This window comes from Maniola jurtina, chromosome 8 (genome assembly GCF_905333055.1).
Source record: "Maniola jurtina chromosome 8, ilManJurt1.1, whole genome shotgun sequence".
Lineage (NCBI taxonomy): Eukaryota > Metazoa > Arthropoda > Insecta > Lepidoptera > Nymphalidae > Maniola > Maniola jurtina.
Window position 1 is genome coordinate 6,872,319 of NC_060036.1, and position 19,882 is coordinate 6,892,200.

General features: G+C 35.1%; 2 protein-coding genes across 2 annotated transcripts in view; both read right to left on the bottom strand.

Moving 5' to 3' along the window:
- Nucleotides 1-14,822, bottom strand: part of LOC123867668 (cytochrome b5-related protein-like) — a 92,695-nt gene extending 77,873 nt beyond the window's left edge. The window contains exon 1 of the mRNA XM_045909844.1: nt 14,722-14,822. Coding sequence (XP_045765800.1) covers nt 14,722-14,794 — 73 coding nt within the window. The 5' untranslated portion in view covers nt 14,795-14,822. The remainder of the gene's footprint in view (nt 1-14,721) is intronic.
- LOC123867671 (protein ALP1-like) lies at nt 1,375-3,012 on the bottom strand. The gene has a single exon (XM_045909850.1). It carries the CDS (start codon nt 3,010-3,012, stop codon nt 2,143-2,145), a length of 870 nt encoding a protein of 289 aa, XP_045765806.1. The 3' UTR covers nt 1,375-2,142.
- Nucleotides 14,823-19,882: the final 5,060 nt, after the last annotated feature.

Here is a 19,882-nt window from a genome sequence, read left to right on the forward strand (position 1 = left end):
TTTTCTTTGCCTAGAAGCGCGACGCAGCGTCCACAGCCACCGCGTTGCAAAGCAATAAGCACTTCACGAGGTTTCCGTCCTTGATTGGGAGCCAGCTGCTAATAACCAAAACAAATTATTAAGGTCCCTTAGTGAAATAAATCAGTAAAAATGTCTCGCCACAAAGGTTTTTTTGCTCGGCTGCGAGGTTAAATAAAGGATAATGGGGTTAACATTTCATTTTCATTACCCTGGAATACAATTCGCGTTCATTATTCACGGTGAGACCTGCGCCCCGCCCAGGCTGCCTCCGTCACTGATGGACGCAACATTACTTGCCACCGACTTGTAAACTCCTGCAGCTGCTTTAGAATTCTCACGTCTAAGTTAGGTATGACGCAAATTGGATGTCAATTTCAGGGTGAGCATTATACACAGGACGCTTTAGATCTGTTGCATTTCTTATTGCATTTATGGGCTAGCAGGGTAACGATAACTTCCCAGCAGTTAGCATTAAATAATGTACATAATATTATAATTCAATTTAGAATAATTTGGATCTAAAGTGATTCACGTAAAGTGATTCATAACAGTTACTAGCCAATGACAAGCCTTGTAACCTTGTGATTAAGACGTATCAGCCTCCTATTCGGGAGGTCGGAGATTTGATGGAGCACACACCTCTAACTTTTGGAGTTATGTGCGTTTTAAGCAATTAAATATAATTGCTTAAAGAGATATAAGATGGAGCGTGTTTGCTTAGAAGATGCCTATACACTCTTCACTTGAAGACGACACCAGATGGTTAATTTATTATTTATTTCATTCTTTCATTCGGCATCTCATTCGAAGTGAAAAATCTGAATACAAAATGAGTCAAAAGTGACGAATGCATTCATCAGTGACTTCAACGATGTCATAATATTATTACCTGCTGCTTTGCTCACTTGACTTAGGAGAAAAATGATTGAAGTTTTTTCACAATATATTTTATGTAATGTTTGACTTGTTATAATTGTTTGTGTAAATTTTCACACAGTGATACTGATTTTGTATCCTGCTTCTGCTTAGCTGGATAAAGCCACCAACAATAAAATAGAATAAATAGCACGATAATGGATCTTCTGAATGCTACCAGAGTCGCGTAAACGTTTGTCCGTTTGTCTTAGCAATAAAAACAACATCAGGCAATTCCATTTTACGCTCTAGCTATTGTTTTCCTTGAGCAATTTAAAACTAGCTTTCTTGGTTTTAGCTCTATAACTTGGCCTAACAGTTTATTTTTAACAAAGTGTAAATATACCTAATCTCGGAAGACTAGTTTCTTCGCGGTAAAATGTGCTATACTTATTTTGTTTAATGTTGTTTATGATAAGGTGTATTACCTAATTACGGCGCTTGTACACGCTAAGAAAAAACGCCGGGCGTACCTAAGAATTCGTGTCGTAACTAGAAAATAACTGTGTACACTGCTCGCAGCGGTGCACGAAAAAAATCTTGTCTGCGCAAGACACGACGCGGCGAACGTTGTTGCGGAGCGGCGGGGGGGCGGTGTAGTAGGGTTGAGCCAGCCCAGTTTTTGTTGTGCGTTGTGCGTTTGGTGTGGACGTGTATTGCAGCGTAGAGTACAAAATGGCTGATGAGTTACTTATAACTTTAGTAGAAGGACGACCGGTATTGTGGGACAAAACTTTAGACATATATAAAGATAAAAGACTCACATACGAAGCATGGAGAGAAATATTTACTATCTTAAACAAAGACTTCGACGAAATGACAAATGTCAAAAAAAATGAATATGGTAAGTACTTACAACATATTACTATCTTTTTACAATTTTCAAAAATTCAGATTACTAGATATATTCTATATAGCTATATATTATTATAAATATTAATCATTGTCGTTACCCACATTAAATACATCTACAATAAAAGATTTAAGTTGCAAGCAATCATAAGTTCAATAGCGCTAAGTAGCATACGGACACGGCTTTGCTAAAAACGATAATGACTAATACTTATAATAAAATACGTATAAACATGAAAAAAAATATAACATGTAATTGTTTATTTAAACAATATGGCAGGTAAGAATAATTCCTTGTTTCACACTTTTTGGATTAAAATTTAGTAGTCGGGTTTTAGTTTTAGAACTTATTTTTTATGTGTATTTATCTTGCCATGGCAGTGATCCTTCATCAGAGGAAAAATATTCAGTATATTTTTGACGAATTTCGTCTGCTGTGAGATTATTGCCTTCTAAATGCAATGGACTATTTAATCGGTCTCGATTGATTAAAGGCTCAACGTGACCTTCTTCTGTATGAATAAAATTTTGCAAAACGCAAGTAGTTTTTACAATAGCAACTGTTAAATCGAGACTTAAGTTTAAAGATCGGTGCAGAATTCTCCATTTGTTGGCCATTATTCCAAATGCACACTCGACGTATCTTCTTGCCCTTGTCAAGCGATAATTAAATATCTTTTGTTCTTTTGTGAGTTCGTTACCACCGTAGGGTCGAAGTACGTTAGCATGAAGTGCGAAAGCTTCATCAGCTACAAAAACATATGGTAATATATAGTTAGTATTTATTATAGAGCATGGGGATGGTATGTTTAACGTATTGTCAACAAGTTTTTTCCAAAACTGTGTTTCTTTGAAAACATTTGAATCACATTCTTTACCATACGACCCTACATCAATAAAAATGTAATTGTAGTTGGAATCCACAATAGCCATGAGAACAATAGAAAAGAAATGTTTATAATTTAAAAACATTGATCCACTTTCTTCGGGTTTAATTATTCTAATATGTTTCCCGTCCAGTGCTCCAAGACAGTGTGGAAAATTGGCATTTATTTCATATCTTTGTGCTATATTCAACCATTCTTCTTGTGTTGGCATCCGCATATAAACTGTAGATAATTCTGACCAAATATGATGAGTAACTTCACGTACAATGTTCGCTATTGTTTTTATTCCGATTCGAAAATCGAAATGAAGACGTGCGAAGGCATCTCCAGTTGCCATGTATCTGTAAAAAATTGTAACAATGTCTTAGAGCAAGAACACACTTGCAACTTGCAGTGCGATTAATTGCAAGTGTGTTCTTACTCTTACAATGAGGTCATTTCCTTTTTTATATGAAGTTTATGTCTACTTGCAATAGATGGTACCTACTTTCTAACGGTAGTTCGTTTTTTGTTTCAGCAAAGTCTACAGCAAAAAAATGGACAAGTTTGCGAGATAGGTGGATGAAATGTCACAGAAGACTTAAAGAAATGAAATCGGGATCGGGTGCTAAGAAGATTCGTAAATGTGATTTTTACGACGAAATGTTATTTTTGACAAAAATTGTAACACGCCGAGACACTGAGTCAAATATACCCGAAACAACAAACGTGGAAAAAAGTCCCGTAGAACATACACCGATCGCGAAAAAAAAGAAACAGGATGTTAGCGAGGTGGACAAAAATATGGCAGAATTTATAAAGGCTGCTACCAAAGAAGAAGAGAGCCGTGCCATGTCATTTTTTAAAAGTATAGCTCCGAGTGTTGATAAGTTCAGTGATGAGGAAATGGTGGATTTCCAGTTTGAAGTTTTAAAACTTGTGCGTTCTACGCAACAACGAAAGGGAAGTGATGTTCAGCATCAATGGAGTACTGAGTATTACAAAACAACGCAGCCTTCTACGTCGTCATTTAACGTACCCGGCCCATCATACTCGACTCGACCAGGTTACAGTACTCAAAAATCTACATCCATTGAATTTGACACTGAAACTATTAGTAGTGTGGAAACATCGCATACAGATGAATTTCACTTTGACTTTTCTGAAGAATATGAACATGTGGAGTCTGTTGAATTTGGAAACATGTAACACTTCAAAGACATTTATTATTGTATAACGTTCAAATCAATATGCTTAAAAAAATTACTTACCTTAATGTTACGGCCAATCTAATGTATGGAGGAATACTTTCTCGCATTTTGGTATTTTCATGTCGTATATTATTTTCTATTGTTGTCAAAAGCTTGTCAAACGTAGAAATTTTCATGCGAAAATAATCCACAAATTTTTCCTCATGTTGTCGCATGACACGGTAAAGGGTAATGAACCCGCCAAACTCATTTTTCTCTTGTATAATTGGATGAACCCAGTAAAGTCTCTTGTTTTTTGTTTCCTTTTTTATTTTGTTATAATAATAATATGCAATTATCATTCTTTTTTGCTTTGTAGTTAACATTTATATAAATAAACGAAACTCACTGATTACACTTGTTATTACTTGCGCGCCCTACGCCCGACTGTCGACTGCACGAAAAGAATCGTGTCGTGTACACGTTTCCATTGGTCTTGTCTGCGGAAGACACGAAAAGTTTTCGTGTGTGGAACAGACAAAATTCTTGTCGTCTACACGAAGAATTTGTCTTGTCTGCCGCAGGAACGGCAAATTTTCTTAGCGTGTACAAGCGCCCTTAATCTTTTAACAATATTTATGTCGTTCATGAAATTCACTCATAAATTGTATACTTTTGAGTTTATTTTTATCATGTTTTTCTTTTCGATCTTTACATCTCTCCCAATAAAAGCGTTGAGGAATAAATTGTCATTATGAACTTATCAAACACCACTTCAACTTCACCGGAAGAAATCATCTAGAAGCCACAAAAAGTTAAATTGCCCAAGTTAAAATTTATTGAGCTTAGAAACTTCCTTCTTGTTTTTCTGCTCCCATAGAATTAGTTTATATTTATTTCCCAACAATCTTTTTTTATTTCTCGTAGAAACGTAACCATATTGAGCACTGAGCCTGAAAACGTTTTCTAATTAATTATTTTACAACTAGGTTTTCAAGAAAATGTTGAGTAAGTATAAATTATTGTTATTTGGCGTATAATTATATGATACTCACAAATACAATAAATATTCAAATTTACAAAAATAACCCAACAAAAATGACATCCAAATCACTGTAACGAGGCAGGGTGCCCAGAACGCTAACGAACTGGCTGCATTACCGCGATGAATGGCCAGACTAATACGCTGACTAATATAAATTATTGTTATTTATAAATATTAAATATTTGGATTTTAAATATACAAATAAAATATGGTTATCGTTGTGTGTATTTTATAACCCATGCAAAAGACGTTCTTCAAAGGTTCAAAAGTCTTCGAAATCTTTACCAAAAATAGCGGACATACAAGTAGGCTTGTAATTGATGAACATTTAGTGAGTCAACAGAGAGGCAAGGTCCCAGAACTGATAAGTTTAGTGAGTGATCAATCTTTCTCAAAAAATTCGATAAAAGTACATACTAATTTTCCACTTGTCGCTTTCTGTAAGCGTTACTATAAAAATGATGACCAAGCTGTTGTTAGTCATCTAATAAACTGTCAGTTACTAAACGAAAAGAAGGCTAAGAGCTGGCAAGCGCCAGACCTTCGTTATTTTGTAAAAGCTGAAAGTTTCTCTGCGTACTGTCCCCAACACAGGGAGGAACGATCAGTGACTATGAAGTTCGGATCATGGTGGCTTTGGAAGATGACAGGTAACAAAGGTGTAAAAAAATCATAATTAAAAGTATAGAGTCATCATACTAATCACACTAATATTATAATAAAGGCGAAAGTTTGTGTGTATGTGTGTTTGTGTATGTTTGTTACTCCTTCACGCAAAAACTACTAGACGGATTTGGCTGAAATCTGAAATGGAGATAGATAATATTCTGGATTAGCACATAGGCTACTATGTATCCTGGAAAATCAAAGAGTGCCCATGAAATTTTGAAAAACCTAAATCCAATATTTACTTCGGAATAGTATTAGAATCACGACATCATGCATTGCCGGCATAGTGTCGTGGGAACCCCCTGCAGACGCCTTAAAGTTTAAAAATTTATGCGGATAAATACGCGGGCATCAGTTAGTCATACAATTACTTTGAGACTAGGTTTTTTGACACGTCACACGTTTATAGATAAAATATTTTAGTACATACATTATACGAGACTGCGCTAACAGGGCCGCAGCTAGAGTTGAATTTAAGATAGGGCAGCAGCGCGGCGGTTACAGATGTAAAAATTTTACTTGTACCTACTGAGTAATTATTTTCTGAAAAGCTGGCAACGCATTGGTGGTCCCTCTGGTGGTACAAATTGTTCATGGGCGGCAGTAATAACTTAAAATCAGTCTTGCTCGTTTGCTCGCTTTTTATATTAAAAATAAAACACAAAAATGTGAATGATTTCATTCAGATCAACTGACTTCATTACTGTGCCTTTCTTTCATGACACATAATTAACAGCTTCTGAGGGCTATTGATTACGTTGATTTGTACACAACAGTACCACATTCTTTGGTCACCACTTAGGTCACCACAGATGCAAAACGTCCGTATTTGTGTCAAACCGCTTGAAAACCAGAATTGTTGCAATGTAAGTACTGGCTACGCTAGACTTATCTAGTAGTTTTTTTCTAATATAATATCACACAATGAACAAATAGTTTTCTAAGCATAATAATTAATGGCATCTTTAATGTAGGGCATTGGTGTTGTAAGATAGAGCATTGGTATTTTAAGGCAGGGCATTACCCCACAATACCAACCCCTAGCTACAGCCATGTGTGCCAACACCGAGGCGTGAATTCGGAGCGAAAGCACTCTACGCCATTATGATTCATTAGGACGGGACCATGCGAGATACACTTTCAGCGTTATTTTACTTTGCCTCTCTTTAGACTCATAATGATGAAAGTTCATTTATTCGGAAAATTTTAACACACACAACCTGTTCTGTGTTACTTAAAATTAAACGTACTTTATCATTTTTAATTCTAGCTGTCTCTATTTTATTTATTACTTAATTTTGTCCCCATTCATAATCAGTCATGAAAAATATTGATAAGATTTTTTTAAGGATGTTGTTACTAACTATAGCCAGAGATAATTTATTTATAGCGAACATCTAAATTTTCTCTTCAAATTATATTAAATTTAATATTATAATCTATTATGATAATTACCTTGATAATAACTTAATTAATTATTAAATTAAGCGCAAGGTTCGAAGTAAAATGTGGTTTTTTTTTTGTTTTTTTTTTGTCGTAGTACATTCATTTGTCAAATTTACGATATTGACATATCCATTCGATTTTATGAACTTCAGATTCTGGAGCCTGGCATTTTTCTTGCTAAGAATTCAATCAATTTTTATTTGCATTAAGCCGACGGAACACGACCCTCCCAGATGAGCATCCTTTTTCTTATGACGTGTTTTGTTTTCATTTAACCAATTTCAAACGTATTTGCACATTCATAAATCTGAGTAAGTTGTTATCAAAAAGAATTTTCCACTCCGTTAGTATGCGCTGGCCCTTAGTGTGGCTAGAGTCCCAAATTGTTGATTTATCTTTCTTTTTTTTTTGATACAAGTTAGCCCTTGACTGCGATTTCACCTTGGTGGTAAGTGATGATGCAGTCTAAGATGGAAGCGGGCTAACTTGTCTCAACTCAATATTATTAACCCCCGACCCAAAAAGAGGAGTGTAATAAGTTTGACGTGTGTATCTGTGTATCTGTCTGTGGCATTGTAGCTCTTAAACTAATGAACCGATTTTAATTTAGTTGTTTTGTTTAAAAGGTGGCTTGATGGAGAGTGTTCTTAGCTATAATCCAAGAAAATCGGTTCGGCCGTTTGAAAGTTATCAGCTCTTTTCTAGTTACTGTAACCTTCACTTGTCGGGGGTGTTATAAATTTTTAATTTACACTTGTTTATCTTTAATGATAAACATGGGGACAGCAACAGGCTGTTTATAACTAATATCAAGTTTATTGATGACTGCCACAAATAACAGCTAACAAAGGACCTATATAATTGATGAGCATTTGCTGAGTTGCGAGAAGCGATGTTGCAGATATTATTATCAGAAGTGATCAATCTCCTTGAACAAATTGCGGATGGTGTCAAATTACCACTTTTCACTTCCTATTTGCCTCAAAATATAGACAAGCCTCTCGCTCTCCCTAGTGACTGAGTTGAGATTATTTATTTATTTTATTTATTTTATGTAATTAGTTAACACTTGATTAAAACTAACGCGGACGGTACCTAACCAAGTCACTGTACGATATAGGTGTAGTTTAGTCTAGACTCTAGTGGGTTAGCCTAAAAGTGGTCTAGAAATTGTTTTATTAAACCCATATTCCTAACACTGGTCTTTGCTGCAGTTATGGTAGTGGCCAAGCTAGACAAGCGTCCGACTAGACCAGAATAATTAGAAATTACCCATATTCTGCTGCTGAGGATATAACCAAGAATCTCCCATTTAATATATAATAACAGCGTATAATTACACAGTATGCAGTATAATAATATACCCGTGTAACTAGGTCGAAATATCGTCAAAAAATCATCAAATCAATCGCGGTATGTATCCGTTATCTACATCATAATAATAATATTATGAGGACGTTTATTACTAACAACAACTAGTATTTACAGTTTGAACTGAGGACTTTTGTAGAGAATGGCATCAATTCCCATTTAGCATTTCAGGATGGTCTGTCAATTTCCAGGTGTCGTGCTCCCGGAAATAGAAGTCCACGTTGATACATTATCGGAGGCATATATTCAGAGCGCCTGTGTCGCAATGGTCGCAAACGAGAGATAGAAATTCAAAATCTTTTTCATTCTAAATTAAATTTTATTAACAACTATTTAATTCCCGCATGGACTACACAAATTTAAAACCCCTATTTTACCTTCTATAGCGTCTGAAAAATCCTCTCTTAGCGGATGTCTACGTTATAATAGCTATCTGCATGCCTTTTAGCCTGATCCGTCCAGTAGTTTGAGCTGTGCGTTGATAGATCTGTCAGTAGTCAGTCAGTCAGTCAGTCTTTTTTATAGATTCAGACTAACTTTTATCCGCGAATTAATTTGCGTTGATTTAAGTTTTTTAAAGATCCCGTTGGATCCTCACGTGGGTATCCCGATCCCGTATTATATCCATATGTAATATAAATATTGAAGATTATTTTGTATTTAAGCTATTTGTTTTATCGAAGGTATCATTTTATATTAGTAATTTGAAAAATACCAGAAAAGAGATTTTGTCATTCCATTCTGGGGATAAATCGTCATAAAAAATATAGATCACTCTCAATAATTAATCCCATGATAGCTGCTTCGAAAAATTAATCAACTAAGTGATTGTTGAATTATTGTTTCGGATTCTAAGAATGGATCATGGAAAGATTATAATCCTTTTTTAGGGTTCCGTAACTAAGCCTCCGCTGTCTGTCTGTAGGTATGTCTGTCAGCGGGCTGTATCTAATGAACCGTAATAGGTAGAGTTCAAATTTTTACAGGATATGTAGTTTGTTGCCGCTTATTACAACAAATAACAAAAATTTCATAATAACCGCCATGCAGATTCATACTTCCATACTAATATTATAAATGCGAAAGTGTGTCTGTCTGTCTATCTGCTACCTTTTCACGGCCAAACAGTTTAACCGATATTGACGAAATTTGGTACCGAGGTAGCTTGCGTCCCTGTAATTGACATAGGCATTTTATCCCCGAAAATGAAACAGTTTCCACGGGATCTTTAAAAACCTAAATCCACGCGGACGAAGTCGCGGGCATCCTCTAGTTAAAAATAAATAAAAAGTATTGTATCTTGTGCGATGGTATGGGCCCCTCAAAAATATAGAACTAATTAATAATTCAATCAGTTCATATATTTTCTAGACTTGAAATATCAAAAAAAATCGCATACCAAAACTCTTACTCGCACTGAGCAAAAGGGTACAAGTTCGCAGGAGTGACGATCCTACCAAAATCCCATCTTCGTACTGGACATCTATCTATCTTTCTTTTAAAAAAACTTTTTGGAATGCGATTTTAAAGATATTACCATATTACATTAAATATAACTGTTTTTGTATGTAGATTAGATTTTAATTTTTCAGTTTCAAATTGAAATTGAATATTTTATTTCTCCAACATAATGTGACGGTTAACTGTATTTGCAGGTGCTTCATCAATATGATAGTTTGATACACCGACGCGGCCAAACGCCCCGGATTTTCACGAAATGAAAGGATTTCATTGATCTGTATTGATGGCTACAATACGCGCTTTGAATTGAAAATGAATTGGCCTGGTTTCAGTTAGCCTTTTGAAAATGTAAACTCTCACAAGTATCCAGTCCTAGCATATTCCTTGTTTATGAAATAACGCTATTATTACGAAAATTAAATTATTTCAAACTGTTTTTCCCCACAATTTGGGAACAAGTAGGTTAGAGTTCTTTATTTATTATTTTCTTCATAAAACTCCGTAGTTAGTTGATTTAAACAGCGATAAATAATTTCCAATTTCCTGATGAATTTCCAATATTTACTTTTTTTTTAGTTTTTAGTCTGTAAGGATGTGTAAGATACCTAGATAAATTAGACAATATATCGTGAATGCTTAATACAAAATAGTATATACATGCAAATAAATAAAAGGACTTATAACATAGTTACATGGATGTTTCAATGTTACTTAAAAGAATATGTTTAAAATAGCATTTTACAGGTATATTTTGCTTTATTATAGTCATTAATTTTGTGAGTAGGTATGCATTTTACTCGTAATTGATCCCATGTTTACCACCAACCCGTAATAAAAGGGAAATTTGTGAATTTTTAAAAGCGCAAACGTGTTTGGGTTTCGTCAGACGATTAAGGTTCAGGGGCTTATATGTATTTTGCTATCCCAAACTCATTTACAGATTTATTTAGTAGGTATGTTACAGACTTGTTGATGCTGTTTAAAAATATTTTGGGATTCAGAAACATGTAATTTGTTTTGCTTTAAAAAAATGTCGTAAAGACAAGTGTAAAGTAAAAATTTATGATACCCCCGACAAGTGAAGGTTATAGTTACTAGAAAAGAGCTGATAATTTTCAAACGGCTGAACCGATTTTCTTGAATTATAGCTAAGAACACTCTCGATCAAGCCACCTTTCAAACAAAAAAGCTAAATTAAAATCGGTTCATTAGTTTAAAAGCTACGATGCCACAGACAGGTACACAGATACACACGTCAAACTTATAACATCCCTCTTTTTGGGTCGGGGTGTAATAAAACGACTGTTTACAAATCAACAAACAGTTCATGTTACGAGTAGTTCGGATAAATGAATGGTATATTAACAGCTGGGATCCCTGAATAGCAAACTTGACGTCGAGAGAGGTGTCTGTGAACACTGTAGAGAGGTAGAGAGTGACCGTTCACCGGAAGAGGAGGGATGTAGCAGTGTCGTTCGTTTCACAATAGCCGTCTGAGAAACAACTGGGACAATTCTGTCTTTGCAGGTAAATTTAATTAAATGTTATCGCCAGAGAATTCCTGGTTTTAAATAACTCTGAATTTCAAGGCGGCAGTTTAGTAAATGGCGCTCGGTTTTTAACCTCCGACCCAAATAGAGGGGTGTTATAAGTTTGACGTGTGTATTTGTCTGTGGCATCGTAGCTCCTAAACTAGTGAACCGATTATAATTTAGTTTTTTTTGTTTGAAAGGTGGCTTGACCGAGAGTGTTCTTAGCTATAATCCAAGAAAATCGATTCAGACATTTGAAAGTTATCAGCTTTTTTCTAGTTATTGTAACCTTCACTTGTCGGGGGTGTTAGAAATTTTTTATTTACACTTGTTATTATTACTATTTTAAGCCCAGTAAAAATACTTTCGACAGGCGTTTAAGTAATCCATACTTCCATACCATACTATCATGAATTTATATTATGAATGCGAAAATTTGTTTGTTTATCTGTCTGTCTGCCAGTCTGTCTGACTGCTAACTTTTCACAGCCCATCCGTTTAACCGATTTTGACTACGGACTTAACTTGACTGACTGATCCATATCAATGCACATACAAACTACTAGACGGATTGGGCTAAAATTCGGCATACACATAGCTATTATTATGATTATGATGTAGAACATCTAGAATGTAAAATAGGGGTTTGAAATTATTAGTCCTCGCGGAGAATAATCTAGTATGTATATAAAATCTGATAATGATTCCTATTCTGGTCTGAGATAATAATTGCCATTGCGGTACATGGCGCCACTGGCTGAACTCAGCATTGGCAGATGAGGCAATTAACCGCGACGAAGATATGTCCCGTAAGATTTTTTTAAGACTGAGACCCAATCATAATATGTCCTCGTGGTCTCCATGGCAAAGTTTTTGACATGGGTTAATTCTTTCAGTTTATATTATGAATCTGTTTTGTTTGATATTTAATAATTCGGCTCTGTACTCATTAATTTTTCATAGGCTCAAAATATCATTTTGGCTTTCGAAAATATGGTAAGTAATTAAAATTTAATTTTCGAGTGAACAATCTACATTTAATAGTAAAATAACTGGGCAACTTCTGCAGGTGTACAATATATTATTTTGAAAATTTTAATCTGACCTCGGACGCAACTTTGTTATTGATATAGAGCCCAAAGCAGTATTTTTTTTTGTAATTTTTAGCGGTCTGTCGCATCCAATGAATGGATACAATTTGGCAAGCTAATACCTACTCTGGATTTTATTTATTATTTTTTATACTGATAAACAATTCGGTCGACCTCGGTTTATGATTTCGTGAAATTTTAACTGATTTCGATGGTTATTTTTTCATAGGAAAGATTGTCATCAGGTTTTTTTTATCCTTTGGAAATAATCTAATTTCAAATATGGGGAAGGAAGTCCTCAATATATTAAGTAACAGTAAATCACTCGCATACCTACAATCTGAGGCTTAACGATACTTCGTACATGCAACGTAATATAAGGGTCTCAATCACTAGCCATCAATCATATGGGTGATAGGGGTTTTCTTGGAATAATTATCCGCTACCATACCCTTCTGAAAGTTAAAACTAAGAGTACGGTTTTAACTCCTATTAAAATTAATAATATAGTGATCGTAGCTGGGACCAGTGAAGTCCACTTTTCTTCCAATGTCGGTCTCCCATTGATTTACCAACTTTGATCAATGACGCTGTCCCGATTAAGAAAGATTCTTTAGAATAGAATAGAATAGAATAGAGTTTTATTCAAATAAACTTTTACAAGTGCTTTTGAATCGTCAAATAATTTACCACTGGTTCGGAATGCCGTTCCTACCGAGAAGAACCAGCAAGAAACTCGGCGGTTGCTCTTTTCAATTGTTCAATTTACAATAATATTCTATACTATACAAGCAATTGCAGACCCGCGCATTGCTGGAGCGAGTCAAATCCATGCTTTTTTATCATTTACATAATCTTCGATTGTGTAATATGCTTTTGCCAGGAGCATACTTTTAATGGATTTTTTAAACTTTGGTAAAGGCAAGTCTAATATTGACTGTGGAATTTTATTATAAAATAAAATATTACACTCATTCCCACAAATGACTTTCCCACTTTAGATATATCACCCGAGTAAAGTAGGTATCCAGAAAGTACTTAGTCATCAATTTAATCAATATTATAGTTCAAAGTTAACTCTTCGTAAGAAAATTTTCACGGCTATTGCTTTAAAAGTATAAACTGAGCGTCCATCAGATTGGAGAAACGTATCCAATTTATGTTTTTACTTTGAAACAGCGTTCATTAAAAAAAAGTCACGGTGGATTGAACCGAATAAAATCATTCGAATCTTATTACATTTACCTACATGATTCAATGCGAATCGCTTTGGCACACCCAGAACACAAGTCAGCTTCTGTGGATACTAAGCTTTATTTCAATACCTCCTCCTCCTTGCGGAGCTCCTCCATTACTGAGGATGGTGGTTCCTTTTTGATAACACCCTCTTGATGATATTTTTCCAAAGTAGCCAGATCTTCGCCGTGTGCTAAGTACTGTAGATGCCAAAGTCAATTGATTCCTTTACCGGGGTGATTCGCTAACCGAGCATATTTGACATTGATTGGTTTTACATTGCTGCTTTACTTGGTGATATTAAATGCATTTCGAAGACTACCTTCCATGAATTAAAAATAAATGTCAAATAAGCTCGTTAGACACTGAGTTAGGGAATCAGGGTCCATCCAATATCTTGGGCTACGTCCGCGTGGCCTCTTTTCTTCGATATTCCCTGTTAGCATGAGCTTTTCTATGCTTACATTTCATCGTTCCTAACTATGTGACCGAAGTACTCGACTATTTTGATCGTAGATAGCCGAGTTTTTACGCCTAGCGTTTTTAAGATGGAGATGTTGGTTCTGTGCTCAGTCCAGGTGATATTCAGCAGTTTTTTTACATACCTAAAGACTCTATGCTAACAAAAAGCCTAACTAAATCACTTTGCTCGTTGTACGTGACGTTGACCAAACCTTTCAATTATTATTCGCTAAATATTACATGTGAGTGGTGGCTTTGTTTTCATGTTTTAATAATATACTGGTTGGATAAATGGCGCTATAAATTACTTTAACGCATCCATTGAAATATTGTTCCCTTGATTTATTTGCTGTAGGAATGTATAATTTCTAAATTATTGTCTGTGGTCTTGGGAGGGTTCGGCCGTGGCTTGCTACCACTCTATTGAAAGAGCCGTGTCGCCATGCGATTTAACATTCGGGTGCGATGCCGCGTATAAAACAAATAAAGGGATATGGATTTAATGAAACTGTTAGAGCCCTTCCAAGTTAGCACATTTCCATTTAAGACAATATCATCACTTACCACTAGACGAGATCGCAGTCAAGGCAATCGTAGGTCGCAGTTGCAGGCAAGTAAATTGAATGGAGAATTTCATCACCAACACCGGTGCGAGATTGCGGTTCCAGCACCTTGAGACCCTAACGTATATCGTTTTCGAACTATGTGCCCTACCCATTGCCATTGCATTATCGCAACCCGCTTAGCTATGGCAATTACTCTGGTTCTCCTACGTAACTCCCCATTTCTGATTTGATAACGTAGAGAAACTCCAAGCATAGCTCTCTCCATCACCCGCTGATTGTCTATGAGCTTTCTTATAAGGCCCATAGTTATCAACCATGTCTCGTATCCATTTTTTGCATAATAACAGCTGATAACTAAGTAGATATAATGATGAGTGAATTACCTATCTACCTTCAATATAAAGTTAAATGTGCGTCCCGTATGAAATCCTGCATTTATGCAGTTTCTGCCACGCGGTATGTTTTAGACATTATATTGGATGAAGTTTATTTTGTAACTCGAATTATGTGAAATAAAAACTGTACGTTGGACGCTGCACCACGCTCGCGTTTCGTGTCGCGCATACAAATAGCTGTAGCAAAACAGACGCTTTTATATGTGCCTCGCATTATACATCATAGATCACGGACTTGTATTTTTTATGAACTCGTGTTTCTACTGTTATAATATTTTATGTTTATTTTTTATTAACTTAACTTATCCCTTAACTGTGACACAAGGATAAACTAAGATAAGTGAGGCACCAGAAGGAAGCGAGCTTGTTACTTACACTACAGACAGACAGAATCACCACCATCCATATTATTATAACCCATATTATATTATGAGAAAGTGTATTATATTTTATTCGTTGGTACATTTACAACAACATAATTTTTGTAAGACAAAATATTCTTAGTTACAAGAGAGTTGGCGATCTACACAACAGGCTGACTAGACACCGTAACAGGCTTGCGACTCCTACACTCCGCCTCAGGAAGGTCCAAAAGTCATTTGTGGGAATGGGTATAATCTTTTATAACAAAATTCCTCAGCCAATTTTGGACTTGCCTTTACACAGGTTCAAAAAATCTATTAAAAATATGCTCCTGAAAAAAGCATATTATACTATCGAAGATTATGTAAATGATAAAAAAGCGTGGATCCGACCTGCAAATCGCTCCAGCAATGCGCAGGACTTCAATTGCTTTTATACATGGCATAATATTGTATATCAAATCTTTGAAAAGAGCAACCGCCGAGTTTCTTGCTGGTTCTTCTCGGTAGGAAAGGCATTCCGAACCAGTGGTAGATGCTTTTGACGATTCAAAAGAACTTGTAAAAGTCTAATTGAATAAAAATATTTTGAATTTGAATTTGGTACCTTGTTGGTTTGTCGTCCAATCACGTCAACGTAATTTTTTGCATGGGAATAGTTAAAAGCCTGGAGAGTAATAATATCATCTTTTTATTTTTTATTTTTATCCCGGAAAATAAAAGACAGGTTTTGTAAAAAAAAACCTAAATCTTGTAGCGGGCGGAATATTACCTACCACTAACTACCGGACCGCTGTACCCTATTTTAAATGCGAAAGTGTGTCTGTTTGTCTGTCTATCTGCTAGCTTTTCACGGCCCATCATTCTGGAAGACGGACATAGGCTGTTTTTATTCCGAAAAATCAAAGAGTTCTCACGGGATTCTTAAAAACCTCCGTGGATCTCCGTGGATAAAGTCGAAGTCATCAATATTTGGTACAGAGACAGCTCACATCCTGAAGACATCCGGAAAACAGTTTAAGATGGACTCCCGCTTCCATCTTAGACTGCATCATCACATACCACTAATGGATTAAAAAAAAATATAAGTATCTACTTCCAAAAAAACAGTAATGTACATTCCAACAATAATATTAACACAATTAAACAAAACCAAACTTTATTTTAAAATGGGAATTATTTTATTAAATAAATAATTGTAACCACGGGTGGATAAATTGGATTTACCAGATTAAAATAAAACACTGGCGAATGGAGTACGAATGCCAGTGTTATTTTGGGAACTAATTAATGTTAAGCAAAAGATTAAACATTTATGCAGACAGTAATCAATCGAATATATTCATATAAATAAAGTGCTAGGTAGTACTAGTTTTAAACCAAATACAACTAAAAAAAATTGTTACATTATGGTCCTAGCACACCTATAAATATAATTTCCTTTTTCAGATATAAGAAACAGTACTGATTTCAACAAGCAGAACGCACGTTGTGTTCCAACCATTACCTACCAATAAAGTTAACTATAATAAAACTTTGTCTTTGTGAAATGTTGAATGATTGTAGAGTACTAAAACAATTCATTTTATTTGTGAATACTAGTCTCAAACAACTCTCTTTGATTATTCATTTTACTCATATCTATCTATCAAAGTAAAAAACAACATAGTTTTTCATGGTTCAAGTCATTGATTAGATGTACGCTTTGAGCACAATTCATATCATGAGCAGGGCAGGTAGCATTTTTATTTTCCTCTTCACGGCTCGTTGGTTCCACAAACTCGTTTTGTTCATGGGAAATAAAGCCACAACTTTTGTGCCATATAATATCATGCTTCTGCAAATAGAAAAACTGTTGGGCGAATGCTGAAAAGCTGCATCAATCATTGCTAGAGCCCAAAGTCATAGCCAGGAATTGGGTTTCCAGGTGGGGAGGGCAAGAAAGAAATCAAAGAGTTCCCACGGCATTTTTAGGGTTCCGTACCTCAAAAGGAAAAACGGAGACTTTATAGGATCACTTTGTCTGTCTGTCTGTCTATCCGTCTGTCTTGTCTGTCAAGAAAACCTATAGGGTACTTCCCGTTGACCTAGAATCATGTTTGGCAGGTAGGTAGGTCTTATAGCACAAGTAAAGGAAAAAATCCGAAAACCGTGAGTTTGTGGTTACATCAAAGCTACAAAATAAGGCAAGGCATTGGATTCTGTTTAACAACCCTAATGAATAATAACCCTAAGGTACACCTTTTATAAGTAAGTCCAGATTTTGAAATTCTCATACAAGCAAAGTTGCAGGTGATCGATTACTTATATTTATGATATAGATGTAGGTACATTTAATGCATGATCGTACCAGCAGCGATTGTATTGAGCCTTTGGGGCTTAGTCAGTGTACGATTTTGATCAATCACAGTTTGTCAACACCATTAATTAATTAGGTCAATTTCAGCTTGGAATATTTATGCCTATTTTTATAGTTATTACACCTACCTATTTATTATGGTTCTATAAATTTTAGAGTTGTAGCATCTCGATCGTACTGCGAGCTACGCGGTTTCGATGAAAAAGGTCACATTTCCGATTGATTGCTCGTTAAAATCGAATTTCATAAATTAATTAACATTGTCGAGTCAAAAATGCTACACTATTTTTACTCCACATTTTCAATTAACGATAAAATTTCGTACAGTTTACCTACCTACCTATAAAAAATTGGAGTAATTAAATTTTCCAGCTGCGCTTCTATAGTGTAAGTTTGAGAGGTCCACTAGAGTTGTAATAAAGGCAAAAATTATTGAAGGCTGACATCCATCTAGCTCCGGCTCGCGTGGATAGTTTTTTGAATATCCTAATTTTAGTGCGAGCTTATGTTATAAAGAGAAATTACATGAAAAATCTCATAGATTAGGATAGGTATTTCTAAATTTAGATCAAACTCAGCCTATACCTACGTCTGACTACCCCCGACCCAAAAAGAGGGGTGTTATAAGTTTGACGTGTGTATCTGTGTATCTTTCGTGGCATCGTAGCTCCTAATGTAATGAACCGATTTTAATTTAATTTTCTTGGTTTGAAGGTGGCTTGATCGAGAGTATTCTTATCCAAGATAATCGGTTCAACCGTTTGAAAGTTATCAGCTCTTTTCTAGTTACAACCTTCACTTGTTGGGGGTGTTTAATTTACAGTTGTTTATGCATACTGCAAAGGTTACTTAAATATTATTTCAGGATTAGTAAGTACCTACTTAAATTGTGTACCTACTTTTAATATTTATACTTACTAATCAATAACTATCAAAGTAACTAATACTATTGTAGTAATTTGCGCTTTCAATTTGCCGGAAAAGATTGATCACTATTAACAGTATTAGGTTCTGTTAGCAACTGTCAAGTCACTAATAGATCATCAATTATTATGTGCTCTGTGTTAGATATTAGATATTTGTGGCAGTGTCATCATCAATAAACTCAATGCAGAACTATTTGTACTGTATTATATTATACAACAAGATATAAGATCAAAGCAACTCAATCTTCTTTGGATTGATACTAATTGGTGAATTGTGAGGAATACCTGAATTGCGCATTTAGATAGACAAAGGGGAAGGGATAGGGGAACAGTAAAACTAAATCTATTCTTCAAATCGACTAAAACAAATATGGTAAAACAGAAAGACGAAACCAAAGCATAGTATGGAATAGAAGTCAGATGAAAGTATTACGAGTACAAGTGCAAATTAAAAATTTATAACACTCCTGACAAGTGAACCTTCTATTAACTAGAAAAGAGCTGATAACTTTCAAACGGCTGAACTGATTTTCTTCGATTATAGCTAAAAACACTCTCGATCAAGCCACCTTTCAAACACAAAAAACTAAATTAAAATCGGTTCATTAGTTTGAAGCTACGATGCCACAGACAGATATACACAGATTCACAAATACACACGTCAAACTTATAACACCCCTCTTTTTGGGTCGGGGGCTAAAAATATTTTGTACTATACCGATTTCACAAAATTAATTAAAACCTTTGCCGGTATAATATACCTAATAACACAAACTTAACACAATGTAAAAATATTATTTTACTAATACTGCTATTTCAGTTGTGTTACAAATGTCAAATGAATTCAAAAATGTAGATAGGAATGAGGTTAATCAATTAGTAACAAACAATGTCGTCTCTTGCAATACAAAAAAAAAACCGGCCAAGGGCGAGTCAGACTCGCTCACTGAGGGTTCCGTACTCGGGTATTTTTTCCAACATTTTGCATGATAAATCAAAAACTATTATACATAAAAATAAATAAAAATCTGTTTTTTTAAATGATGTAACCACAAATTCGCGGTTTTCAGATTTATTCCTGTACTTGTGCTATAAGACCTACCTACCTACCTACTAA